General features: G+C 41.4%; 2 protein-coding genes and 1 long non-coding RNA gene across 9 annotated transcripts in view; 1 reads left to right on the forward strand and 2 right to left on the reverse strand.

The window, feature by feature from the left end:
- The first annotated feature begins 714 nt into the window (after nucleotides 1-714).
- Nucleotides 715-27,744, forward strand: ypel2b (yippee-like 2b). 5 transcript variants are annotated; one of them, XR_004897363.1, is made up of 7 exons: nucleotides 739-978; nucleotides 8,612-8,843; nucleotides 9,694-9,737; nucleotides 10,188-10,296; nucleotides 12,845-13,032; nucleotides 19,880-19,974; nucleotides 27,562-27,744. XR_004897363.1 is itself a non-coding variant. In XM_031293270.2 (5 exons), exons 2-5 carry the CDS (start codon nucleotides 8,727-8,729, stop codon nucleotides 12,932-12,934), a joined length of 360 nt encoding a protein of 119 aa, XP_031149130.1. In that variant the 5' UTR covers nucleotides 715-978; nucleotides 8,612-8,726; the 3' UTR covers nucleotides 12,935-15,673. The 5 variants fall into 5 exon arrangements, 2 of the variants coding, with proteins under 2 accessions (XP_031149130.1, XP_031149128.1); XR_004897361.1 differs by lacking the exons at nucleotides 19,880-19,974; nucleotides 27,562-27,744 and adding an exon at nucleotides 13,176-15,673 and having other exon boundaries at nucleotides 12,845-13,117; XR_004897362.1 differs by lacking the exons at nucleotides 19,880-19,974; nucleotides 27,562-27,744 and adding an exon at nucleotides 13,548-15,673.
- LOC116045564 lies at nucleotides 12,215-12,848 on the reverse strand. The gene is made up of 2 exons (XR_004103959.1): nucleotides 12,446-12,848; nucleotides 12,215-12,293 (listed from the first exon to the last, which is right to left on the reverse strand). It is a non-coding gene; the product is annotated as an uncharacterized LOC116045564 (long non-coding RNA).
- The window catches only part of hip1 (huntingtin interacting protein 1), a 49,799-nt gene continuing 46,171 nt past the window's right edge, over nucleotides 24,188-27,815 (reverse strand). For all 3 annotated transcript variants that reach the window (XM_031293275.2, XM_031293274.2, XM_031293276.2), the window contains 2 exons: nucleotides 26,957-27,074; nucleotides 24,188-26,869 (listed from right to left, as the gene is read on the reverse strand). In XM_031293275.2, the coding sequence (XP_031149135.1) occupies nucleotides 26,859-26,869; nucleotides 26,957-27,074 (129 nt within the window). In that variant the 3' untranslated portion in view covers nucleotides 24,188-26,858. The remainder of the gene's footprint in view (nucleotides 26,870-26,956; nucleotides 27,075-27,815) is intronic.

Below are 27,815 nucleotides of genomic sequence, written 5' to 3' on the forward strand. Positions count from 1 at the left end.
GATAGAGCTGTCATTCATTCGGCCAGTGGGATTTCTGGCAAAGATCGTCAATTAGGCTGTCAAGATAGTTCAAATCCTCCGAAATGTGCGCTTTTGACCTGTCGTGTTAAAGGTAAACAAAGATTCTCTAACCGGACAAGTAAAGTATAACTAACTGAAGTGAAGTGTTCCAACCACTGTTTCATTAAATGAAAATGCGGTGTTGTGATGGTACAACCGTAAGAAATATGAACTTTTCCTTGAGGCACAGTTGTGATAGTAGGCTTAACTTGTTTAACTAAGGTCTATGTTACAACTTGAAAAAAACATGTCAAAAATTAACATTGCTTAACAGCATACAACTAGTCTTGGATAATAAAAACATAATGACAATACAATTCGTACAGCATACATTAATCTGTGATTCTATTGAAAATGTAATGAAAACGATTTGAAATGAATATTCCTCTAATACAAAAATAAAAGCAACTGTCACAATACTTATAATGAGCAGGTGCAACACGGTGGTTTTAAATATAATATTAGCTAGTATGTCAGACGTTCCAAATCACGCTGCTCAGAAACCGAAGAAAAGAAGCCGTCCTGCCTGTATAACGGATATTCTGCGAACACGGAAGTTGGTTAGAGTGAACCCTCTCGCTCCGGCTGGCTGTTTTGCCTCTCTCTCTCTCTCTCTCTCTCTCTCTCTCTCTCTCTCTCTCTCTCTCTCTCTCTCTCTCTCTCTCTCTCTCTCTCTCTCTCTCTCTCTCTCTCTCTCTCTCTCTCTCTCTCTCTCTCTGCCTCTTCTGAACTCTGCTGGGCATCATTGCGCGTCAAAACATTGCGTCTCTGCAGGACTTGCCAGGGCCGAGAGAAGAGGAACATTTTCCTGGGAAGGAATGCGAAAGGGAGTTTAGGATTGGCACTGCCAAGAAGAAAACAAGGAGGTGCGACATTTTCTAAGATACGTGGAGATCCGTTTTTTTCTTCCCTTCAAAGGTAAAAGAATGTCCCTGCGTTATTTTTTCACTGTGGTGCAGTTGTTGTTACGCACTGGTTTCATATCTCTATGAAGCTTATTCCAGCGTCGACGTAGTCATGTACAGCCTTATCTATCCAATAGCCTACTTTTAACTGAGGCAACTTTTACCTTGCAGACACACGTGCTGTAATATTACAATAAGAAATAGAAGTTGATGGTTTATATCCTGCAAACAACATGCATGACATGATAGTCAGATGGGTTTATCATGCCTGGACTGATGTTTTCTTCGTGGATTGGTTCAGGTCAACTCTGCAGTGGAGCCACAGTATCTACTGGTTATTATTAGGACACATGCTGTTTGTGGTGGCAGTCCTGGCTGCACGTATGCACCATCATCCCCGTGCACGCGCTCGGTCATGATGGTGTACGTCAGCGGTGATCAATGCGGGTTATCATGTAATACGGACATGTGATCATAAGCTCTGACGACAATCACTTGGTTCTCATCGATCTGTCGAAGTCATAGCAGATGTTAAAGCTTTTCAGAGTGGCTAGTGTGTGTGTGTGTGTGTGTGTGTGTGCGTGCGCGTGTGTTTGTGTGTCTGTGTTTTCAGCATTGCTGAGCTGAGGCATCCCCGCCATCAAAGTGTGGTGGCTGAAGTTTTGCCCCAATTGAAGTGCGCCACTGCCTGTGACCTGATTCAATAATCACACACACACACACACACACACACACACACACACACACACACACACACACACACACACACACACACACACACACACACACACACAAGTCAATAACAGGGAGGCCAGCAGGTGGGAATGCTGCATTTCCCCCCTTCCAAAAAACATCTGTAAGACAGTTTAAGAAGGGTCTTTTATTTAGTCACAACCTTTGCACTGATCAATTTCTATTGCAAAGTTGTGCATGCAGATAGTTATTGATCATGTGAGGAGTTGATACACAGGGATCGAAGATGGTGGGTCAGAGTGTTGCTGGCCTGGGAGGTGATCCTTCACAGATAGGACTTGTATACATAAACAACAGTTGTGTGCAATGTGTTGTGCCTACAGGTCTGAGTCATTTTGTCACATCACTCACTTTGTTTGGTTTTGTCACTTTTCATGACACTTTTACTGTTGATAGCCACACACAGAAATGCAACAGAGATTATACTGTATGTATAAACAAGCCAGCTAATCGGCAGTTAAAAAGTGTTTCCCCTAGGCAAACTCTCAAGGAAATACACAAGTACAAGTGTCTAAAACACCTGAAAACAAGCTGCCTTCCTCTCCACAGAGCACAAGAAGAGACAGACAGAAGAAAACTGGAAGTGAGTACAGATCGAACATAGCAACAGTAACCAGACACACAAACCTGGGATGGCTATATCAGTGATATTTGATATGGTTGGGGAGGAGGGGGGGGGGGCAGAGAATAGTTTTTCCCTCCTCTAGTCAGTGATGTCATGCTGCTGTATGATGTTGGCCTTGGTGTAAGACTGAAAGGAGAGCAAGATGAAAGCGCATGAAGTACAGAAATTGCGTCGGTTCAGCTGGTGGGCAGTATAGGAAACAGCTCATCCATTGCTGAAGGGACACACACTGCTTTTTTCCTCTTTCCCCCTGTTCATTTAACTCCCTCACTCCCATATCCCCGTCTGCCCCCCCCCCCCCGTATCTCTTCCTCCCCTCTGTCTTTCTCCTGCTCTCAATCATTGTCAGAAGCAGCATCAGCAGCGGCAGCATCAGTGCGTTACATAACAAGGTTTTGTTTGTTGGGATACAAGGGCCCTTTTGGCTCTTGAGACTTGTGGCATGTAGCCTTTTGTGATGATACCCAGAAATGACCAGAATGGACAGCTCGGTGACCTCAAACGACCCGCGGCAGAACTGATGAATAGACAGAGTGGCAGCAGAAAATAAATACATATACAAAACAGGCTGAGGGGCATAGAGACAGACAGAGAGAAGACACTGGCAGGCTGAAAAATAAACTGATAAAAGATGGACAAACACCAAAGACACACACTGAGGTTATGCAGACAGTCAGTCTTGCTAAAATGTCCTGCTGTTGGAGCCCATCTGAATTGCTGCAACCAAGTTCTTCTAGTCATCTAATCATTTATGCAATTTGTTATTCTGTCAAAGGGGGGGGGGGGGGGGGTTGTGCAAAGCAGCTCTCTTTGCATCAGTGTTTTACAGCGAGTCAGCATTGTTTGTCCCCACAAACAATGTTGTCTTGCAAAATGATTTTCAAGCATGTCCACCCACCAAGATGAGTGTCCTGTTCTTGGAAACTAATTGTTTTGAAATGTCAAACAGTGTCATTGTGCAGCCTTGATCAGGTCCAGGACATTTTCATCTGTTTAATGTGGTATAAAGCCTGTACTTGCCTTCTCTTCTACTTTATGTTCAGTTGCTTTCTTGTCGTTACATTTACTTATCCCTTATTAGAAGTTTTTTCAATGTTGTAATTCAGTCACTAGTACATGTGTATGAAATTAAAGGGATACTTCATCGATTTAGCATTAAGCTTTGTATCAGTAGAAACACGGTAGTATTTTTGAATGACTGTGCTTCCCTCCCTCATGTCCCCCTGAGATGAGAGATCTCTGTATTGTGGGTCTGGAAAAAAGCCTCTGATGACGCAAAAATCGTCGTTTTCCGTCATTGGAGGCATTTTTGCCCAGAGGCAATGGACTACAGCCAATAGTAGGAGCTACTTCCGCATGTTTTCAACCTGCCCATAGGGGGTTGGACTGTCGTCTTTCTCCGAAAATTTCAGAACCAAAACGAGCGTCAGCCATCTTGAATTTCCGCTACTCCCTTCTTAGCAGAAAACTTTTAGATAGATAGATAGATAGATAGATGTATTCATCCCGAAGGAAATTTTAGAACAACAATTAACAATTATGTGCATTCAAACTACCGCACACATGTACCACTGGATACATTGGTACAGATCGGAGAATATGCAGGACACTTTATTACAGACGGAATACTCGACACAGCTTCGCTCGCCTGCTATGGAGACCAGCGGTGTTGCTCGATGCCTCTGGCCGGTAAAGGGACATCATCAGCAGGGAATGTTGAACGAGTGTGACGGTGGAAAGCTAACGCTAGCTGGCCACCTGTTCCATCAATCCTGCTTGCAAGTGTCCGCTCATTAGACAACAAACTGGACTACACCCAACTTCAACGAAACTCCCAACGCGAGTTCAGAGACTGCTGTGTTTTTGTTGTTGTGGAAACATGGCTGAACAACAGTGTACTGGACTATCCAGCTACCAGGCCGGCTGCTCTGTCGCCGGGTAAGACTAGTGGAGGAGGGCTGTGTTAACACGGACTGGTGCTTGTATCCAACTAACTGCTAACTGCTGGTGGAGTTTGTGACTGTTAAATGCCGACCATTCTACATTCCACGCAAATATATATAAGTTTATACTCTGTGTTTTCAGCCCACCAAGCGCTAATGCTAGTATCTATTGGTTAGCTGAACTTTACGGAGCATATGTGTGTGCACTAAATGTAGCCTGTTTCGTATGTCGTTTTTATATAATGTTGTTTTTATTTATTTTTAATTGTGTAACCACTTGAGCCACGGTGAAATGTTGTTTCGTGTATATGGTTGAAATGACAATAAAACACACTTGAGTTGAATGCTGCCTCACTGTCTGTCTGTAAACGGTAGGCGTGGCTTGGGAGTAGACATTCTGGGATTTGGTGTCTTTCTTCCACATGAGCCAAAAACACATTTTCTGGCTTTTCTCAGCCTAGAAGCCACCAGTTTCTAAAATAAATTCACATTTCTAATACATAAGTGACCCAATTTAAAGATATATTCATCTTTCCAACGGTGAAATATCCCTTTAAGCTAAATAAGCTTTTAATTGGTACCATGTAGGCCTTAATGTTAAACAGAAATATTCATGGCCAAATCAATCAAGGCAATGTTATGCCTGCTAAATCAAAGCCATAACATTTCTAGGCCTGCAGCTAACATTTTTTTTTTATTATCAGTTATTCTGGTGATTATTCTCAAGGTTAATTGGTTATTTGTTTTTCTCTATAAAATGTCAGAAAAAAGTGAATAAATGCTTCACAGAGCCCAAATTGACTCTTAAAATGTTTTTTTTTGTCTGACAAACCCCAAATATATTTACTTCACAATGATAAAAAACAAAAAAAAAAAAAAAAAAACCAGCAAATTTTCATAACTGAGATACGGGAACAAATGGTTGGCAATTTTTGCTTGAAAAAATGACATAAACAATGAAATAGTTCATCACACAGTGACTATATGAACATCTAATTAATCACATGAGTAAGAGATATCAGCTGTTTTCATCCAAAGCCAGTGACATGCACTGACACACTGTTGTTATGGCTGTAATAAAGTGATTGTTCAGAGACTGACTGCAGATAATACACAGAGAGAACTCCACATGGATTATGTAGGACCCACAGGTATTTGTGTAACAAGTACAATACTTTAATCCAGCAATGCTGTTTAAAGTCCATTGAGGGCACATTACTATCATGATGCACTATCAACATGCTGACATTTAACAGCATCCCACAGAGCTTTTCCTACAGATGATAGTTTAAAACATCTCTCCAGGCAGTTGTGACGGACAGGTTCTATACATCACATTTTAGATTTTAGAGATTTAGTTGGTAGTCATATCCTGAGTGACTTGTAGCAAATGTAGGGGTAGAGGCTTAAAAGAAGCTTTAATTAGAAGCTTTCATTTATGTAATTAAATTTGAAGCTCAAGTTTGAGGCTTACATTCCTAGAGTACCTATGACTAATTACTGAGCTATAATCAGGCAGCCTTGTGCAAATGTAAGAGATTGTCTTGATTCATTGAAATCCAAATTGCTTGTTTTGTCTGACCAACAGTCTAAAAATAAAACATATTCAGCTTACTCATAAAAGAAAAAAGAGCAAATATTCACATTTAAAAAGCTGGGACTTGTAAAATTTGGGCATTCCTGCTTAAAAAATGACTTAATCAATTATCAAAATACATTTTCTGTTAATTGACTAATCAATGAATCCACTAATAATTTTAGCTCAAAGTTCCACAGTAGCCAAATATGAAAGAATCAAGTGGCAAACTATATATGTAAGTAAAGTGTCTGTGTGTCAATGTGTTTCTGTATGGCAGATCTCAGAGGACTTGATCCTACAGAAACTTCATTCTTGTCCTCAGTCCTGAAATGACCTAGAGAGGATAAAACACCCTTTGGGTTAAACGGCAGTGAGTGTGTGTGTGTGTGTGTGTGTGTGTGTGTGTGTGTGTGTGTGTGTGTGAGTGTGTGTGTCTGTGTGTGAGTGTGTGTGTCTGTGTTTGTCAGGGGTCAACTCCGACAACTGTACTGAGCGTGTCTTTGTGCCCCAAACCCACGCGGCACTGCTGGCACCGAGTTAAGGGCGCGCTCACTGCCTTATTTATTGATATCCCCCGGTCCTTCCCATCAGCACTAGAGCCTTTATCAGCTTCCGACACTAAAAACAATCATATTGCAGTAAAGTAAAGAGGCCTCTCTCTCTCTCTCTCTCTCTCTCTCTCTCTCTCTCTCTCTCTCTCTCTCTCTCTCTTTTTCTCTCTCTCTCTCTCTCTCTCTCTCTCTCTCTCTCTCTCTTGTTTGTCCTGAATGCAAAGAGACCTCCTGCTCCCGTTCAGTATTTTATTAGTTTTTCCAGATGGTTCAGTAATGACAGACAGGAAGGAGACCGAGTGGGACGGCATATTGTGAAGTCATGAAACAACTCAAGTTATTACAGAATCTTATAGTCCTGTAGACTATAGAAGTTATTGTATTATTTTTTAAGTTTACTGTGATACATTAAATTAGAAAGAATAGTAGTTGAAAAATAGGCCGGTAAACAGTAAAGGGTGGATATACCAGTCATTTTAATGAGTCTCCTCAACAGCTTTATGAAAAGTAGCACTGGGCAATGAAACTAGATTAAATTTTGCGATTGATAGGTTGTGTTTAGCACCAGAGCTACAGGGCTGAAATCACAATAAAAGATGCATTAAGCAATAAAACCACAAAGATTATATATGCACCACAAGGCAGAGAGCACAGGCCCTGAAGCATCTCCTGTACAGTTAGTCAAAACATACTGTCCTCCTGGCCCCGGACCTTTGGGATGGGTTCCCGGGGCCAGCTCACTAATCTTCTCAGTCATCAGAGCACACCAGCAGAAGTATTTTAAGGGTGTAGTCTATTTGGATATCATGGAGTGAGCAGAGCACGATCCTCACAGTTGTGCTACGCTAAGCAGATTATCTCTGCAGCCTCATAGACTTAAACACAGAATGTGAGCTAGCGTTGCTGCCTGTGTGTACTGCATTGAACTACTGCAGGATAATGGAGACAGCTGTGTCTTATAATTATTTTAATTATCAATTTTCTGCCACATCAGTTAATTCATCAATTGTTTGATCTATAAAATGCCAGAAAATAGTGAAAATTGCCCACCATATTTTCCCAGAATGCAAGCTGACATCTAAAAATGTCCGACCGACAGTGTAAAACCCAACTGAACTCATATGGGGTCAACATCTCCACTGTATAGCTTGGAGCCAGACCCAGACGAGCTTTAAACATGATCAGTAAAATCTTAAAATCAATTCTAAATCATACAGGGAGCCAATGGAGAGAAGCCAGGATTGGGGTGACGTGATATCTTCTGTAAAAAACATTGAAAATAATGTAATATAATGCAGGAAAGCAGCAAGCAAATCGTCAAATTTAGGAAGCTGGAACTATGACTTAGACAAGGAGTCTAAAGCCACACTAGCAGCTCTGTGAGGCTGTACTGCAGAATGTTAACGTCAGCATGCTAACGTGCACACAACCAAAATGCTAACGTGCTTATGTGTACAATGCAGGTTATAATGTTTCCCATGCTAACATTGTTTTGCAGGTATTTGATCGTAAATGAAATACCTGCATTGGAAAAAATAAGCGTCTGCCTTGATGGTGGCACTAGAGGAAAAGTCAGTGAATGGCCAAGTCAGGATTCATCCTCTGGGCACCATGAATGTCTGTACAAAATTTCATGGTCATTCATCCAGTAGAACTTGGATATTTCCGTGGAGGACCGACCAACAGACTGGCCACAGACTGACTGGCATGGCTAATAAATTACTTAAACTAAGCAATTATTAAAATAGTCCTATTGTCCTATAGTTTCCTATTGATTTTTTTTCTGTCCCTGCTTTGGTAACCCAAACTGTCTTCTGGACCAACTAGGAGACATTTTTGGCCTTTTGGTAGAAGTATTTGTTTCCTGTGTGGTGAAAGCCTGTTCCTGGTTTTAATCTCATCTCCTAAAGTTGAATTTCTTTAGTGTTTTCACATTGAAACTGAATTGTGAAATTGAGTGACTCAGCCTGGAACACAGGCTCATTAATATCGCATGATGTCTCATCACATCATTGCTCTGAGGTTTTAAGAGTTTCAAAGATGTGAGCAGTTTGGAGAATTCTCTGAACACAGAGCAGACTGTAATCCCACCACCAATTATACACCTGTGGTTCAGTTTACAACATCAGTTTAAGGAGGCAGCTGTTGCACAACCATGTAACCATTAGCTGCTCTTTTATCCTCCCTGTGCTCAGGTGTTCGCCTCCCAACCCACCGCCCACCACGGCCCTCACCTGTGTGTTGCGGTGCTTCCCTTGTGAGCCGACCTGGGCTGGCAGTCCCTTCTTGCACCGCCCGCCGACTCCGCCCATGGTCAGAATGACGCGCTCCAAGACCTTCCAGGCGTACCTGCCGAGCTGTCACCGAACGTACAGCTGCATCCACTGCCGAGCTCATCTGGCCAACCACGACGAGCTCATCTCCAAGGTAACCGGCAACCTGCTTTGGTGACTTGTCTCATCTTACCAACAGTGGTTGTCCCTGGAGGAAAGTACTTACATTCAGGCAGCTAATTATTACAGACTTAAAAGTACTTGTTTTATCACAGGTAATGTTGTATTACTTTATAAACAAGCAATTTACTGTTTAGCTTTTGTCTCTTTCATTTTATAAATTGACATTGATTAACAGCCATTAAAAGGACAAGCGTTGAAGCTTAAAAAAAGAGGGAGAACGGATGAGGAATTATGAAAACAAACAACAGACTGAACACCTGTATGTCTGTGTCAGCCACCGCCGCACTTTTGCCTATGGATGGATTATGTTATAAAATGGTTAGTGAATTGGATTATGAATGCACTATCACTTTTTCCACATGCAAATATGAAAACACTGTTTACACAAACTTCTGCTGGTCGTAACACAGCTGCACAACATAAATCTGTTTAATGTGTAATAGTTAATAATTAATTAATAATTTATAGAAGTTTTCATGTTGTGGAAAATAAAGGCCTGCAAGAAAATAACTGCATCACAAGAGGTAAAGCTTCTTATGCATTAACCAACCATGATGTAATCAGTAACATACGGGCTGTTACTGGGAGACTGTGCACCATTTTAAACTATATGTTAAAATAGATTTTGTCTACAGGTTTTTAAAATAAGAGCTTCTATTTAAGTAAAGGCCTCTCTCAAATCAACATGTGGGCGTTTTCATAAGAAAACCAAACCTCTCTCTCTCAATATAATAGTATGCTTATATCATTTTATAGAGTTACTATAAAAGGGCCGATTCTTGTTTCAGCCTTTTCATCTTTGTCTCATCTTGTATCTGCAGTCCTTCCAGGGCAGCCAAGGCAGAGCCTACCTGTTCAACTCAGTGTGAGTATCCCTCTCTTGCTGCATTTCAACCCACCTGGTTGACGTTATGTGTTAGACAAAAACGTTCATGCTGGACTTTTAGACAGGAGACCAGTGATCTGCTTGCTCAGGTGTTTTAAAACAGTTTAAAAATGTATATGGTTCCACATAGTAGCTGTGTTGTCTTTTAAGCCCTAGTGTAGAAGGAGCCAGCCTGTGCCTCGGAGTCATTATCAGCTGAATTAAGTGTGAAAATGAGGCCGTTTGAATCTATGCTCCTTGGCTTGGTGCCCTATCTGTATGCGCTGTTTGAGTGGGTGTGAGGCAGCGACTCACTCTGAGCACATCATACAGTACATGCAACTGTGCAACTTACAGTAAGCCAAAACTTGTGTATCTGCTTGTGTCTCCTTTTTCTCTGCTTTCCTCTCCACAAACCCATTTCCCCCCCCCTCTCTCTCTCTCTCTCAGGGTGAACGTCGGGTGTGGCCCTGCAGAGGAGAGAGTTCTGCTCACAGGCCTGCATGCTGTCGCAGATATCTACTGTGAGAACTGCAAGACCACCCTGGGCTGGAAATATGTAAGTGTCCTTGTCCAATTTATATTTGAACCTCCTCTTCTCTCGGGGTCAACGCAGTGTTACAGCTGTGGGCTGAATTAATTATGGATTTCTCAAAACTGATGGAGACGTCTTATTCTATTCTATCTATTTATTGTATATGACTTGTGATTAGTTTTTAATGTTTTGTGGAAGTGAAAAACATCAGCATTTCATTTATCGCTCAAATCTGAAGAATAACTTGCACCCAGTTCATTCTTTAGGTTTTAACAGTATATCATTGTAGAACATTTCTAGGTGTTAATACTGTTGGTTGAACACTTACAAACTGACAGTGTAGGTGATTTATTTTAAAATAACTGACAGCCCCACTATGTAGCTTTGGCTCATTTCAGAGCCATATATATGGTAAAAGTCTCCGTAAAGCTGTGATATAGCATCTCAAAATACACATGCAGGATGTATTTAGTACAGGTGGTATTTTAGGTCCCATGTCAGGGTGAAGTAAACAGCATCCACAAATGTTAGCTGTCTTCATATGTCAACAGAGCAGAGCATGTACGGCTGTCACTGGTGAACCCTCTCCGCATGGAAGTGAGAGTTTACACTATAGAGCACTTGACTGTATCCTTAAGGGGTTAAAACACACACACACGCACACACACACACACACACACACACACACACACACACACACACACACACACACACACACACACACACACACACAGTATCCTTGTTGTTTGACTTTTGAGAAGGCTCCATTGACCAGCACTCTTTGCCTAACCTCTAACCGTAACATTCACTGCCAGGTTTCTAACCGTACACCTTCTATAACTTTCCAGCCTAAAAATAACTACTTTCCTTATGACGCCTGGTATAAACACCTGGCGAAGCAGCTTCAAAATTAGATACTTTTCTGGGTAGTTTCTATTCCTGTCAGGACCCCACAAGGCAAAGAAAAAAGGGGTTGCAAGCATGCACAAGCCCACAGACACTAGATAGGACTTAATGGAGGGTTTCCATTAATATCAGTTGCAGCGGTATTGATTTTCCCGCAGTCGTCAAAGTTCTATTGAGAGGCTTGACCTACTGCACTTCTAAACCAAGAAATCTGATAACGTGCCTCTGCAGCTCTGAACCAAAATAGTCAAAGACAAAAACAAGTTACAGACGCTCCACAGTGAAAGAACATTTGTATCAGCCGACTCTGTCACTCTGCTTCAAGAGAGCTTTTGAACAAGAACACAAGGTTGTTCATGGACTTGGACAGGAAGCAGAAGTTGTCATTTTGTGTCATTTTCTTTTATGGCATTGATTTGCAACTCTGCTGGAAAATGGAAAAGTCGATATGATCCAACACTTTTAGAGGATGTGTTAATACAAAAGAAAAAAAGTATTTTTAACCTCAACCTTTACCACAGATACCCTTTTAAGCTTGGGGCTTGGCTTTACTGCTTGCTGCTATCATTGTCAGTGTTACTGAAATATCCACATTTGGGGATATGGGAGATGGAACTGGAACAAGCTATGGTGGGATCAGCAAGCTGCAGCCACCGCAGCTGAGCGTGATGACGTTACCGCCACGAGAAACATCTGTTAATCAAAAACACTGAACACACTCCTGTAAAAGTCACCATAAATCACCATAAAGACCCATATTAGAAGAAGGAAAATTTGCTTTGTGAGTCAACAGCAATGTTAACAGCTCTATGAGGCTGTACTTATAGGCACAGCCTTGGTTTTAGCTAAATGCTAACGATATCATACTAAAATGCTCACAATGACAATGCTAACATACTGATGTTTAGCAGGTATAATGTTTACCACGTTCACCATCTGGTGTTAGCATGCTCAGCTGAGGCTGATGGGAATGTCATTACATACAGTAAGTAGCCTTGGTGGGTGCCACCTGTCACCGTGAATTTTGATCTTTTAGTTTTCATTAATTGCTACTTGATTTTCTTGCTGGGTTTACAGCATCTCAGTAAGCTAGGCTAATGGCAGTTGCAATCATGCTTTTCAAATGATTGACATTTTGCAGTCAGCATCTACTGTATATAAAGTAAAAACTGATAAACTGTGAAAAATAATGATTTTGCCTTCTGTGTAGCTCAGACTTTCCTATAAATCCCATTCATATTTTCCAGAGGAATTTTGGGTTACACACCTAACAGTAGAAATGCATGTTACAGCCTGCAAAAAGAGAGCGGACTCTACATCTCTGTTGGCTGTTGTGAGGCTCAAATCTGTGGCCTTTTGGTTTTTGCTGTTTCTTAGTGGTGAGAGACACATTCCTGCCAGCTTAAGGTATGATGATCCAGTCCGGTCAAAGTTTTGGTTCTGCAGGCTCCTCTGCAGTGTTTAGTGACTGATGGTTATATAACCAGCTCCCAAAGAGCCAGCAGCAGAGACAGGCCAGTATTGAGTCAAGGATTTTCATATACAGCTAAAAGGACTGTCATGAGCAGGCGTTTTTAATGCACCTTGTGTCTAACTATCCTACTCTCAGTCAACGATATAAACATGTTATTATGCTGTCTCTCCTGTCCTGTGCCACACCCTCCAGGAACATGCCTTTGAGAGCAGTCAGAAGTATAAAGAGGGCAAGTTCATCATCGAGCTGGCCCACATGATCAAGGACAACGGCTGGGACTGAGGGACAAGCAGCCGGGACACGACCACAGCAGAGGAGAGGGAGGGGGGAGGGGGCTGGATGGACAAATGGATGGGAGAGATGGGGGTCGTGTGTGGTGGGTGAGTGTGTGACTTTGGTTTGGCTGATTTACAATTAACCCTGTGTAACTCTCTGCCCATCCCTCCCTACCACGCCTCTTGATGTACACACACACACACACACACACACACACACACACACACACACACACACACACACACACACACACACAAACACACACATTCATCAAGGTCCCAGACATCCCAGCTTGACAGAGAGACAGACTAGGCAGGCTTTTGCACAGCTAGCAGGTCTAGATGACTGGCCAGCAAGATGTCTCATTTTCACATTTAAAAAAAAAAAAAAACCTGAAACATGATTTGATAGCTCTTCAAAGGGTAGCAACACTCCCTCTATACCTGCTAGAAGACATCTTCATTGTGTGAAGTATTCCACCTTGTCTAACAATAATGATTAAACCAGTTGTTTATGGGTCATTCAGTGGAAATTTAGCCAGAAGGAGGGCAGTTAGGCCGGCCTGGCGGGGTTCATTGGCCTTGGTTGAAGAGCTGACGGGCATTCTCTCTGTCCACAGCTTGAATCAGATGACCTAAGATGATTATAGCAAATCCAGCTGATCGGGGCCATGCCAGCTGGGCCAGTGATGAGGCCTGGCTCTGAGGCTTGGCACAGAGGCCTGAGCACATGGGCGTTGGGTTGTGGCGCAGGGCTGGGGTGATTGCGGGGATTGCCGCCCACCAGGCCGCTCTCTCAACATGGTGGGGAGGGGAAAATCCTGATCCAGTTATGCAGTGGCTTTGATGGCTTCTGGCTGGGATTCACTCCATGTCTTGCCAGTGATGCAGCTCATGACGGGCCAAGAGTGAAAGAGATACAGACAGACAACTACCGGCTTGTCCTAAAACCTCACCGGAATTTGCCCTCGCAGCAGCAAAGCAGCTCCCCTTGGTTAATACAACAAGTCATGTATAGGGACCTGCTGATACTTCCCGTGTATGTTTGGTGTCATCAGACGCATCGCTGCATCCACCTTTGTTACTTGGCCAGGTAGAATTACACAACATAAGCGTGTCTAAGGTGAACAACTTTGGCTGGGATTCCCAAAGATTTGCAAGCACTGTGAACATCTTTCTGCTGTTGGAGGTGGATGAACTAAGGTGACGAAGCTCTGCAGGCCTTGGGAAGGCTGGGAGCGGCTAGTGATCAGTGAGATACAAACACAACCCCTGCTATCATGCAAATAACTTTTTTTGTTTTGATTTGTGGCCAGACTGCATGACTGGTTTCATGGGCCAAGGGAAAATACAAATAGTAAAGAAATTCACACGGAAAGTAAATGATTACTTTCACTGAAGTTACGAGGTATATACATACCACAGAGGTGTGTACTGTAGATGCATATGTTTAAAATATCACTCTTAGGCTCTCTTTCAGTCTGGGATGACTGCTGTTTAACTGCTGTTACACTGATCTTCACTAACTGGCCCTCACGAAACATTATAACACAACTACTGGGCAACATTATGAAGAAATGCACTAGATAGACCAACTTGCCTATTCTTTTGTTCCTTAATGCACCAACACATTATCTTTTAAGTTTTGCCCAAGTTTTAGATCATTTTTCTCTCACCTCAGTTAGCTAAAATATTCCTAATGCATCATGGGCTTTCGAGTTATGACACCTGGGTAATATTTGAGGTAACATTAATGGGAAGCATTGCTCAGGTACTTTCATTCTACCTTTTCTTTGCTAAGGCCAGAATCCTACTTAATGTGCTGGATGTGTTATTATTCTCTGATGGAAATGTATTATTTTCAAATGAGAGAATCCATCCCATGGATATGCGACATGAATGCATGCATGAAGTAAAACAAGTGTTCTGACCAGTTTTGTGCTCGGTCCTCGTCACATTTTTGTGAAAAGAACATTTTGTGTATACTAGAGTTGCAATGAAACCTTGTGCTGTAATACAACATCTAATCAGTTTCACCCCAGTTCATTTAAGCTGCGAGATCCGTGTTCTTTAGATTAAATGTGATCATGGTTTAGAAAACTAAAATGATTTGCCCCGTTTGTCATTGTTGCAAACATTGCTCTAGTCTAGACGTTGCCCTGTATATGGTGAGTGCTGTTCAAGACTCTCCAGTTACAACCGGACCTAAACAGATAACTCTCTTCAGTAACACTCAGCAAGTGACTGCTGAGTTGGAGGCTGCGACATTAAACCCAGCACAACCAAAGAACCCACCCATCAACAATAAATTGACCAAACAAAAGATCTAATTTTGCTTTGTCAAGTGTTGCAAAACAAGAGGATGTGTACAGCTGAAAGCCAAGGTTGTGGATAGCCTTTCTCTGTGATATATATATAATGCATTATGATTTTGTAAACATAAGATCTTAATATATGAATATATTATATTTACTGTATTCACCACGAGGATTACCATTCATGTCAACCTCTGTGTTACAGACTGTAAATAGTGTTAATGTATTGTGTTTTATCTATGATCCATACAGCGATTAATGAATATGATTTAGGTCATGTCATGCTTTCTCTCTGGTACCCCACATTGGCTGTACGATACTACTTTTTTACTGAAAATGTTTCAATTTTAATGTCTTTTGTAAAGGAGGATGCTGATGTTGACTATATATCATTGGATCTTCATCTAATAAAATGCACCTTGATATCTGTATGGAATATAGTGTTGGTTTCTTCTCATGCAATCTTAAATCAAAAGCAGCATGCACTTTAAAGTGGCAATTCAATGATTTAGCAATGCACCTTAATTAAGTTGGGCGACTCACATGAGATATTTTGAAACAAATGTTTAAAATTGATGCAGCAGCAGCAGAGGCTTATATATCCTAATTTGTAATCCCTGGTATGAGTCAAGCTCCAAAATACTGGATCCTACATTTTCTGTAACGCAACTAAGTAGCATCTATCGTTAGACCATCCCTGCTCGATTAATGTCCTCGCCTTTTAACCTTCACTACGTGAAACACAGGTTTTCTGTTAGGAATTTGAAGTCTTAAGCCAAATGTGAGATTATCCTGGTGACACCCAAGGGGATAAGCTTCTTTCCACAACGCATACCTCCTATGGCGCCATTTTGATGCTATCAAGCACTCACCTGCCGTTAGCATTCCATTGACTGCCATTCATTTTGACGTCACTTTGACAGCGAATACCTTTACATCTGAAGCGTTGAAGACTCTATTTGTCCATTGTTTATATCTAAAGTAACACGACAATGTATAAAAGGCTCCATTACCTTGTACCTCACGTTATGGCTCCGTAGTATACGTTTTTGTTAAAATAGGCTAACGATTGTGTCATAACCACGCGACTTACTGTCGCATAGTAGAGGAATTACCGTATAGTATAGGAGAAGCTTGCAGGCAGTTTCGACTTACATTAGCTGTTTAAGTTTAATCACTAATGTTAACTAGCATTTTAGTTAGCAATAATTAGCCTGTGCCTATGTTATCTACACCTACGCTCTCCGTCTCTGCAAGATTCGGAATGATTGAGATTTCTCTTGGCACAGCTACCAGACGACGTACAACTTTCAGACAGGTTGCTCACGTCACATCTACGTCTTCAAACTCAGCTGGAGGCTGCGCAATAACGCTCAGCGCTCACTGGAAAAGTGCTTATAATATCCTTCACTGGTCTCCGTCCAGAGCAACGGGATCTGTTGGTCCATTTATTTAACTGTCTATGGTGACACCAGGGTTATTTTCTTGTTCCTTAAGAAGTTAATGTGTAAATTTGGAGAACCTCTTTAAGAGATTGAATTGGATCTTTGCAGCCTTGTCTGTAACAGAGATGGGGTCAGCCCTATGTTCCCACAGCCCAATGGTCCCACAGCCCTATGTTCCCACATTTCTAAAAAAGAATTCACTGAAAATTAGGCCCTATGTTCCCACAGCCCTATGTTCCCACATTTCTAAGATTTTTTTCAAAATTAGACCCTATGTTAGGGTTTTGGGTTACATTCCATCTGTAGTCCATTGCTACTGGATAATAGGTTGGGTGTAATTGGCTTCCAAATTGGGAGAAAGGATGGGGAAAAAAATCTTAGAAATGTGGGAACATAGGGCTGTGGGAACACAGGCACGCTCCCACAGAGATAACTCATGTCAATCTTAGTGTTTTTGTTATTGTAGATGATAGTTGCAAGTATAGCTTCTGCACACTAACCACATCCTTGGTTGGTGTGTGAATTGACGTGAGATAACGTGGGCACAAAGCCTGCTGCAACTGAACTGTGATTCATGATGGTCACATTTTATTGTCCCCATGGTAACAAGTGCATCATCTATTACTAAAATCCACATCAGCCGCTTGGTTTTGCACCTACCAGCATTTATTACATCTCACCTTCATACAGAAAGTGACGTCAAGATGATGCTCAAGGTGTTTTCTGTGAGAATGGTTTTGAAGGTGTGTGTGTGTGTGTGTGTGTGTGTGTGTGTGTGTGTGTGCATGTGTGTATGTATGTTCTCGTTTAACTATATTCGTGGGGTCCAAAAACCAGGAATACAGTATACTTGTGGGGTCCGGACAGCTTTGTGGGGCCAAAATGTTGGACCCCACAACTTTAAAGGGCTGTTTGAGGGTTAAGACTTGGTTTTAGGATTAGGGTTAGAATTAGGTTATGGTTAGGGTGAGGGTAAGGGTTAAGGTTAGGCATTTAGTTGTGATGGTTAAGGTTAGGGTAAGGGGCTAGGGAATGCATTATGACAATGACGGGTCCCCACAAAGATAGTGAAATGCACTGTGTGTGTGTGTGTGTGTGTGTGTGTGTGTGTGTGTGCACGCGGAGGAGGGTTATGAGTGGGTATAAGAGTCACACCTGTTAGTCATACATTAATCAAGCTTCTCGTCATGCTTACTTTCCTCTTGCCCTCCCTCCCTGTTCTCCATTCTCCTAATTCCCACTCCCCTTCACTCTTAAATCTTGCTTTCCTTTTCTCCCTTTCATCTTTCATAATCATCCTTTATCCCCTCCTCCCCCTGTCCTCCCGTCTCTCCCTGTTGTGGTGTTTGCAATGATCCTCCTGTGCTGATTTCCCTCTCTCTGTCCGACTTGGCTAACCCACTCCAAATCTCACTGCAGCAGATGGTGCTGTGTTTTCATTGGGTGAGGTCTCCTAGCAACCCCATCTCTCTCTTTTTTTCCTAAAGCAGAGCAGAAGTTGGTGTCATGCACAGTCTGGGTCTGCCATGCCCACCCCTCCTCGGTCTCTTTGATTGACCGGACCGCCTATCAGTGTTGATGTCTATGTTTACGTCTGTGCCTCTGTCTCTCTGTCAGATGCAAAAGTAGGGCAGGGCCCACCTGTCTGGATTACTATACATATATAGCCTAATGATTAAATTGATGTGCAAAATTGGCAAAGCAGGACACACAACAACCAATGTGATTTGTTACCCTATGTGACCTAGACATTTACGTAAGGACAAATAAGGACTAACTATATCCTTACATGGCATTGGCTCTTTGCTTTCATACTACCTCTGGGGACACACACACACACACACACACACACACACACACACACACACACACACACACACACACAAAGCTATTTAAGACTATCAACTCCACAAAACTCTGTATTTCTCAGTATGACTATGTTTAGAAAATGGTGTCCTCTCGAGTGAAGATAATTACCTCTTCTGAAGAATCCATCATGTTTTTTTAATCCTCCGTGTCCCACTTGGCTACAAGTTTCTGTGTTGAGGAGGGGTGGGTGCAGGCGATCACAGAATACTTGTGTCATGTGGATGTAACGACTGTTGTTATCATTACTTAGAATTCCTCATGGGGGAGACAGAAACTACGCACTATAGCTTTAATAATTCTTCTTGAAGTCTGTTGACTGATAGCACAAAGAGAAACAACCTTCTGCTTCATGAGAGCGCTGAATAACCTTTTTGTGTATTTTCAGTAAATAAAAACGCTTCTAACACTTTTAAAAGCTTCTGTTATACCCCTAAGTGGCACCAGATATTGATGATCATTATGAAGCCACAAAGCATCTCCCGGGGGATTGTCTGCACCAGTGGCTAAAAGCTGCCTTTGTGGCTCTTGCTTCTTTTTGAGGAGAATCATTGGCCCTCTTAGGGAAGCAGTGCCTCCTGCTTGTTTGTTTACTCGGGTTGAAGTACCCATAGGCCTCAGCAAAGAGGGGGAGGCTTTTTCCTCAGCCCATGACCTCATATCTGTATCAGGCACTCAAAAGCGGGCTGAGGCCGGCCTCACTGGAAAGCAATGTGCAGGGCAAGCACAAAACAATGCATTCAGAGACTCTCAGTGAGGGCGGCCTGAGTGATGACACTTTGCTGTTCAGGCCCTCCTATTTAGATAAACCCTTCCATAAACAGTAAAAGCTTTCAGAAGGTTTTACAATAGAAAGGTTGTTCCTTTCAGGTGAATTCCTCAAGAGAGGTGAGATTTATGGGAGGTCACCAAGTTATCTATAAAGAGTGAACAGAATATAGGTCACGTTTTGCCTACTTCATTATGTCTTTTAAGGATTTTCTAATATTCCCACAACGGCCAATCAGGACAGAAGCTCCTTCTGTTGAGCAAGTTGTGTGTTTGATGGAGTGGCCCAGATTTTTTTGAAGCTGTGGTAAGCTGTAGAAAACAAAGCTTCTGCACACCAAAACAAATGAAAGTGAAAGTGTTTCTCTCCTTTTTGAATCAAGGATTAACCCAAGCAAACTGCCCTCTAAACCTAAATATTTGTAGTTATATAGCTAACTGGGTAAACCATACAGCCTTTTCTTGGTCCATTATACAGTAAATAATCATCTGACTTGGTACAACTAAAACTGCTGCCATGGAGTGTGAGACAACTGAAATGTTTTGTTTTTGTCTCAGAAACACATCAGCCATCTGAGTCTCATGGGTTGCACCTGTACCTTATCTCCGTGACAACATCAGATGTTTCCAGGGATACAGATGCTGAAGAGAAGGTAATTAATTCTAATGAAAACACCCCCTCAGTCCAGTCTAATTCAGCAGTAACTCTGCATTGGTGAAATGTTTATCTGTGTGTATAATTCAGCTGGGATCAAAGTCCAACTTGATCCTTATAAATGGGTAAGAAGGTGAATAAAACTAAAGTGCAGTGTAAAACAATGTGGCCCTGAATCCTGCTCAGAAACCCAATGACACTTCATCTCTGTACCTGCAAGCCATCCACATTGTGTAGCTACTATCAAGAAGAAAACAATGTTTTCAAGACGAGGTATATACCTATACAATATCTTTGTGAAACTATAATAAAATACAATTGGTGGGAATGAGACTCAGCATGCTGGATGTTAGAGCCCAAAATTCATAATTTATGTTAAAGGGTTAATTATAGATTTGGAGAAAGTAAGCCTATACTCTGCTGTTATTTTTGTGTGAGTGTCAGGAGGGTTGCTGACAAATGCAACATTGGATGTCTTGATCACAGAAAAAAAAAAACATGTGACGTAAACATTTATTATTTTTTTGTTATTATTCCAGAACAGCAGCCTACTTATTGTTTTCTTGTTTTAAGATAGTTTCTGAAAATGTCTTGCACATTTCTTGTTTTGTTTTTGTAAACCGTTTGAAATAATCTGTATGCAATTACAGATTTTTTGTTGAAGAAAAAAAGATTTGATGGACTTGATTATGGACAGAAAGGACTTGATAGGTTGGAGATTTACACAGTTTTAGAGTCAGCAGACCCATTGTGCCCATCTAACATTAGGCATACATTTGGGCCTTTAAATAAATTGAGCTTAAATACTTTGCCATTATTTCCACTTCCAATAAATGCTATGATGTTGTGTATTCTGATGTTGTGAGGCAGAATTGCAGATCTTGGAAGCAGTTTCTTACCAGGTTTGTGATGGTCGTTGGCATCTGGAAGAACTCGAAGGCTGTCCAGAGGAGAGAATGGGGGACGGACCCAAAAGCATTGGCTAGGTCCAGGAATAAGAAGGGCAGATCTTTTCCTTCCCTCTTTGCAGTCTGGATTTAATGCCGTATCATGCTTGTGTGTTCTAAGCATCCCGAGACGCATGGTATTCCAGCTTTCTGTACCGACGTGTCAATAAAATTATTCTGTTTCAGGTAGGTTGTCATCCTTTGAGCAACAATGCTAAAGAAGATCTTCCCATTTGCCGGAATTGGTCAATGTTCGAGGCATCCTTTTCCTTGGGGATTAACACTCACCCTGCTCTTCGCCATGCTTTTGCGATGGTTTTCTTCTTCCATACCACCTTCACTTGCCTCCACAGGAACCATAAGACATCTGGAGCGTTTTTATATGGCCGGTATGGACTATTTGGTCTTGGAGATGAAGCTGCCATTAATACAACACATTAATGAAATAACACATATGAATCAACATCAACATATGAAAAAAACTAAGTAAAAGCCTATTTTGGCACACATTTTGCAGGTTGTTTCCTATAAGCCTAATTCTAGATTTCAACAACTAGTTATGTTTGAGGCCATATTTCTGTTGTGGATCATACAATATTTTACATATTATTACATCAGCTTTCTATATGTTGTATAAACTGTTTCAGCAGCAAAGAACAGATCTGATGTTGTGCACAAAGGTTCATAATGAAGCTTGTGCTTTGCAGCCTACTGGAAATTACTTTCCACACAAGTGACTTTGAACAATCAGCCTGTTCCTGTCAGTGTACCTGCTGATTTAAAGCATCTATATGTGTGAGGCTGGCTATCCCCTGTTGGATCCTGCTTGTGTTGGAGAGCAGAGGGGAGAAGAACAGACTCTGCTGCTGCCAGGAGACTGCTGCTGTTAGCCCAGCTCAGGACTGCAGAGACTATAAATAGTTCAGCTCTTCCAGTCTTCCACAAGCAACGCCCACCACATTACCATGTGTCAAAACAGCAGCACAAAGCAAAACACCACTGTGTACTGTACTACATTAAAAAAAAATCCAGAGGTAGCCAGCTCACTGCTGAATGTGGGCATGGAGTAATATACCAAGATCTGACAGAGAAGTGGAGAACCAGTAGTAGTGAAAATCAGGGGGAATCTTTTGGTCTAGATAATATTTGTGCACTTAGTCTGGAGTCATTTAAGTTAGATAGTTAAACAACAACGCTCACTCATTTTAAAAGAAATCCCTGCATATCGCTACCCACCATCAACCTGAACCTGTCTAATCAGACTAACTGATCGAAAACACCTCTCAACCTTTAAGATACCCCAGACCTGTTGGACTATCTACACAGACCCTACCTACTTATAGTTTTCTACTCTACAAGGAAGTTAACCATTAATTACACTCACCTGGCAACTACCCGAGAGCCTCTAGTTTAGGGAAGTAAGGCTACGTTCAGACTGCAGGCAAAAGTGGCCCAAATCTGATTTTTTTTGGGTCAAGTGACCAGATCAGACTTTGAAAATGAAATGTCTCTCTTTCTTTTCATTCTTCTCCTCCTCAGCACCTGCTCATCAATGTTACGGCTGCCATTACACACACATTTTGAAATAAAAGCGAAAATGCTTACTTCCTCCATAACCTCCCTAACTTTAGTGCAACAGTGTGCCGCGTCTGATGTCATTGTTTTTGTTCTTTTGTGCGTGCAGGTCAGTTAGAAACCGCAAACGGTTCACACTGGAATCTGATACAGGCCACATTTTAAAAGGTAATGTGAACAGCCAAACAAAAAAATCGGATCTGAGCAAAAAATCTGAATTAAGCATTAAGACTTGTGGTGTGAACGTAGCCTAAGATTTGATTTATCCTCAAATATCATGTATCATCAGCTGTCCGCATCTCAGCCTGCTGTTGTTGTTCAAACACTGTTACCTCACTGGATTTACTGAACCGCAAAAAAATGACTGGAGTCCTGCACGTTTAGGGTACTCGCTGGTGGCTAACAAGACCCACCTGGTCTGCCTGGACCTGACAGCAGGTGTGGCTCGTTAACTGCCAGGGAGGAACACATTCCTGCAGGACACCTGTCCAGTCTGTAATTATATATTGTGTCAGTGATAGACCTTTTTCACGGCAGACATGTTGACATGTCATAGTAGGAAAAGCACAGGTGTATTCAAAACCATTAATGATGGCTGCATTCCACTTAGGAGAGCATGCTGACTCACTGAAATAGCTTACTGGGACACTTGATGGAACTGAGCCATCGTTTAAGGTTCAATTTCAGCTGTGCTTTTCCTACTATGACAAGTCAAAATGTCTGCTGTGAAAAAGGTCCATATAATGTTCTATTTAAATCTTCCTGAGTTTTCTATTTACAACCCACTATTCAAGATGAGCATTAACAAAAAGAAAAACAAAATCAGTTACTATCTCAGTGGGAGTCTTTTGCACTGCAGAAACGAGGAAATAAGACTCTTATCAGAAGATGTGGTTGATCCTGGAGCAGCCCAGATTAGGGATTTCTGTAATCTCAGCACCGTGGTTTCAGATTACGCAGATTCATTTCCTCAATGCCTCCAACATATCTGCGTGTGTGGGGTATTCAGTGTTGTTATTTTTACTGTAGGAAGAGCAGGCAGGTTGGAGTTGCAGCAGCAACACATTTTCTACAAAGTTTATTTTTTTCTGTCTCTTATTTGACAATATTTTCTTTAGAATTGAATGCCAACAAAGCACTTTGAATTGCACTAGTCAGTGCTTTTACTGGAAAACAATCTTACCCTCCCAAAAAAATCAATAGGGTGCATTAGAATTTTAGCTCTGCTCTGATGTAGATGTGAGGTTATTGCTCCTGTAAAAGTTACCAAGCCACTTTTCTTGCTCACACATAAACAAGCAAGAACCGTATTGTATTCTGCACTTAGAAAACATTTGCATTAATCACATAAACGTACATATTATCTCCTCTAAAAAATTGCAACATTCATTCATTTTCTTGGAATTCCTGGAGTTTTTTTCATTAAGTGTTGCATCATCAGGTAAGAGGATTATTAGAACTGTGGCTAAAGCAATCTATCAATCAGTGATTATCCAACTTCCAAGAATGATACTAAAGGAAAAATAGAAAACATCAGGTGAAAGGGCAGAGACATAACTGTGCTCTCTCCTAGCCGAGTTATCTAGAAATAACTTGTTTCATCATCTCAGCCTCTTCACTAATTACATTTCATGATAGCTGACTGTAGCTGCTTTGTCTAACATCATAAAAACCACAGTCATATTTGGGTCTGTATTAAGGAGTTGATTTTTTATTTTAAAAACTGAAAAAATAAAAACAAACCCACCAACATAGTTTTAGTATATCATACAAAGACATATATCAATGTTGCTATGTGAGTATTTGTTTCTCTTTGACTACAGTGTGAGGCAGTTTGAAAGGCTGGCTGAGCTGGTATGACTACAGACACAGACCCGAGAGAGAGAGAGAGAGAGAGAGAGAGAGAGAGAGAGAGAGAGAGAGGTTAATAAAGAACATGTGGGCAAAAATACAACCAAACATTACTCAAGGTGCGTTCAATTAATCTTTTGAGACATTTGAAATGCTTAAAAAAGTGGATCTATCTTTTCTTGTTTTATATTCCAATTTCCATTTAATACCGCTACCCAGATGTGGAAGAAGTGACCGAACACAGCTAAAATCATTAAATACAAAGGCCTGGACCCAACAGTACTGCAAATAACACTTGATGTTTGTTTTATAACCTGCTTGGAGCAGCAGATGGATGGTGTCAGATGGGGAAATTATTTTAAAATCTGACTAATAAAACACTTTTCTTGCATCTGCTTCTGCAAGTGGTTTACAACTAGTCTTTAAGAATTATTGGCAAATACTATTTGACCCATGTCTGTTAAATAAACCAGTGTCACAACTTATACTTATAACTGTGTTAAGATACACAGGTGAAGCAGAGGGTCACAACGAAGTATGTTAAGACACAGAGAGAGAGATAAACTCCAAGAGAATCATCGTCGCCGTCATCAAACAGAAGAAAAAAAACAAGGTGTTGGGTTAAAAAACGGATGCCTACTAATCTCATGGTTTACACAAAGGCATGATCAGTCTGCTTACAGAGTCTACTGGCAGTCTCAGTAGGACATTCTGTTAAATAACCTCTCTCTCCTGTGGCATTCATGTGCACTATTTTGTATCCCTTATTCAAATAAACTGAATCCATACTTGGAGAGATGCAAAAAGTAAAAGGTAATGCTATTGAATGTTTTTAGATTAAAAGAAAGAAAAAGATTATTTTCAACAAAAGAAGGCTTGTAGTTTATATACACAGCTACTTGGTCTTTAGGAAGCTATTGAAAACACTGCAGTCACTGTGTGCTCTATACTTCAAAGTCCATTGTGGTCCTGAAAATGCAGACTGTTAGTTAGTGAAGGATTTATAAAACTGCAGTCAACCATCAGTCCTCCAGGGTATTTGAAGAGGCAGGATCATGTGAATGAATAAAGGTTTGCGCAGCTTGAAATGTCCCAAAACTGACACTTTTTAGGATTTCCTTTTTGTTGCTCCTGCAGATTTTCTCTGACTTGTCTCCTGAAAAAGCCTAAACAGTTTATCATCCTCCCCGGGAGCACGGTGGTCCTGTTGGCAGAGTCATGACGTCTCGAGGAAGTAACCGAGAGAATTGCTTGGATAGCCGTCTGTCAGAAGGCAACACCGTTAGCAGTTCATTATGTGACTGGATCCCAGCTGCACCTCCAGAGCTGCTGCTTCTGTGACAGATTTGTTGTAGTGCTGCTTGATCACTGACGTTTGTAAAAAATATGCACCGATAAGGGTCTTAAACTTTATTTACCAACTTTTTCCTTTTTTTCTACAAGAATTGGTCTGTTGTTGCTTTTAGTTATATAAAAAAGGGCTTTTCATACCACAACCCCATTTCCTACCTTTAACTAATAAAAAATAGGAAATGAGAAAAAATGACCCCATGTCTTTAATGTTTCAGCAACGGATTCTCTCTCATCAGTCCTACCCATGATGCACTGCTACCTCTGACGATGTGGCATGAGGTAGTTGGCAGTCTCAAAGCTCACAGGGAGAAGACTGTTGAGAGAAAACAAATGCTGCCACATTCCTTTTTTGAAACTACTCCCCAGTTTGGAGCTTTTTAAAAATTTTCCATGCAAGCCTCTTTTAAAAAGAAAAAAAAAGAAGAAAATAAAAAGGGTGTTGAGTCGAGTTAACAGTCGCGGTCGTTACAATGGTGGAGAGTTGAAAGGCAGAAAGTCCAGTAAACCAGCCAGTTAAGCGGTATGGACTTAATACGGTGATAACTCACAGTGGGAAAAGAATAGGAAGAAACTTGGGAGGGAGATAAAGACCGATAAAGAGCAGCTCAGGCTTAGTACGGGAGCATGCATGCCATCTATGTGACACAGAGACATGATTTAGGGGCTAGTGTAGCTCACTGATCTCCCCTCTTGATGTGGGAGTTTGGCCCTTGTGTAGTGCATCCTGGGATGTCTTGAGTAGAACTTGTGCTCGTAGCCTCTCTGCTGGGACTCCTTGACGAAGCGCCGTTATTAAAAACCGGGGAAGAAAAAGACAATAAATACTCGGTAGAATGGGTCCTCTTCACTTTAACTGCTTTTCACCAACACAGTCCTAGGGGAGAGGCGGGGGTGGGGGGGGATGTGAGACCATGAAGTTGGGCTGCATCTTTTCTCCCCCCACTCCTTACATCCCCGTTGCTGAGCCCTGGGTGCTGTCCTTTGTGGAAGCTTTTGGACACGGGTGGAGAAGCAGGTTTAGAAAAGAAGCACCTTTCAATTTGGCTTAGATAACAAACAAACAAAAAAGAGAGAAGAAAACAAGAGAGTGAGAAGTGTATAAATAGAAAGAGGCAGACAGAAGCCGGTCTTCTGGTAGAGGAGGGGGAAGCAGGTCTCAACCTGTGCCTATGGAGAACAAGGAGACAGACCCATTTGAGTCATTTTAACTGTAAAATATTTTGGGTATATTTATAGTGCAGTGGTTGTCCTCACCCTCTTCTTGCTCGCCCCAGCCCTCCGCTACCCCAGCCAGCTCGTAATGTTTCTTCCTCAGCTCGCCGAGACGCTCTCGCTCCTTCTGCAGACGAGTCTCCAGCTCCAGAACCAGGACCTGAGGAAACACAGACACAAGCAAAGGACAAACCTTCGTCATTTCCCTGAAACCTCTCATTGCCCATCGCAAACCATGGAAAATCTAAAATCCTAAACAGATCATTATTTTTTATCATTCAAGATACTCGATGAACGTCATTATTTTTATGTTCTTGCCTATGATCAGCTAGCTGTCTAGCTAGAGGCCATTTTTGATATAAAATTAAAACTTTTTTTTTTTTTTACAGAAAAATGTCATCCAGGCTAAATTAAATTAGACAGAGCAGTGGTAAATAAAAATTCTTGCTGGTTATGTTATTTTCTCCAATTCCCCTTGTGTCTGTGGATGCTTTCTAAAGACCAGTTAAACAACCATTATTTACACAGGTTTTTTTTTTTTATAGATAAAAACTCCTAAAGATACACTTCAAACAGAGGTACTCTGTGACTTTACAACAATGGGCAGTGTGTGTTAGCAGGTCCAGACATTTCTGTTTTTCTTTCAGTGTCGGGGGAAGCAGAGCCGCAACACCGAGTGAAGTGTTCATATGGGTCTGATATTCGGCTCCTCAATGGACGAAGAACAATACACCTTCAGAGTCTAATGTAAGAAACTTTATTAATTTAAATTGTTATTCAAACTCGCATATCATAGTCCTTACAAATTATTAAATCATCGTATCTCCATATTTTGTCTTTTTTCCCCCCATAAATCAATACTATTGGTTACCCTTTACGTCTGCCTGTTGGTTTTACAACT

This window comes from Sander lucioperca, chromosome 5, assembly GCF_008315115.2.
Source record: "Sander lucioperca isolate FBNREF2018 chromosome 5, SLUC_FBN_1.2, whole genome shotgun sequence".
NCBI lineage: Eukaryota > Metazoa > Chordata > Actinopteri > Perciformes > Percidae > Sander > Sander lucioperca.

What these genes read in the sequence shown, in the direction of transcription:
- ypel2b (XM_031293270.2), top strand. Translation starts at nt 8,727, where the DNA reads ATGGTCAGAATGACGCGCTCCAAGACCTTCCAGGCGTACCTGCCGAGC. An exon ending in GCCTACCTGTTCAACTCAGT is followed by an intron (nt 9,738 to 10,187) that starts GTGAGTATCCCT and finishes TCTCTCTCTCAG; the next exon opens with GGTGAACGTCGGGTGTGGCC. An exon ending in CCACCCTGGGCTGGAAATAT is followed by an intron (nt 10,297 to 12,844) that starts GTAAGTGTCCTT and finishes CACACCCTCCAG; the next exon opens with GAACATGCCTTTGAGAGCAG.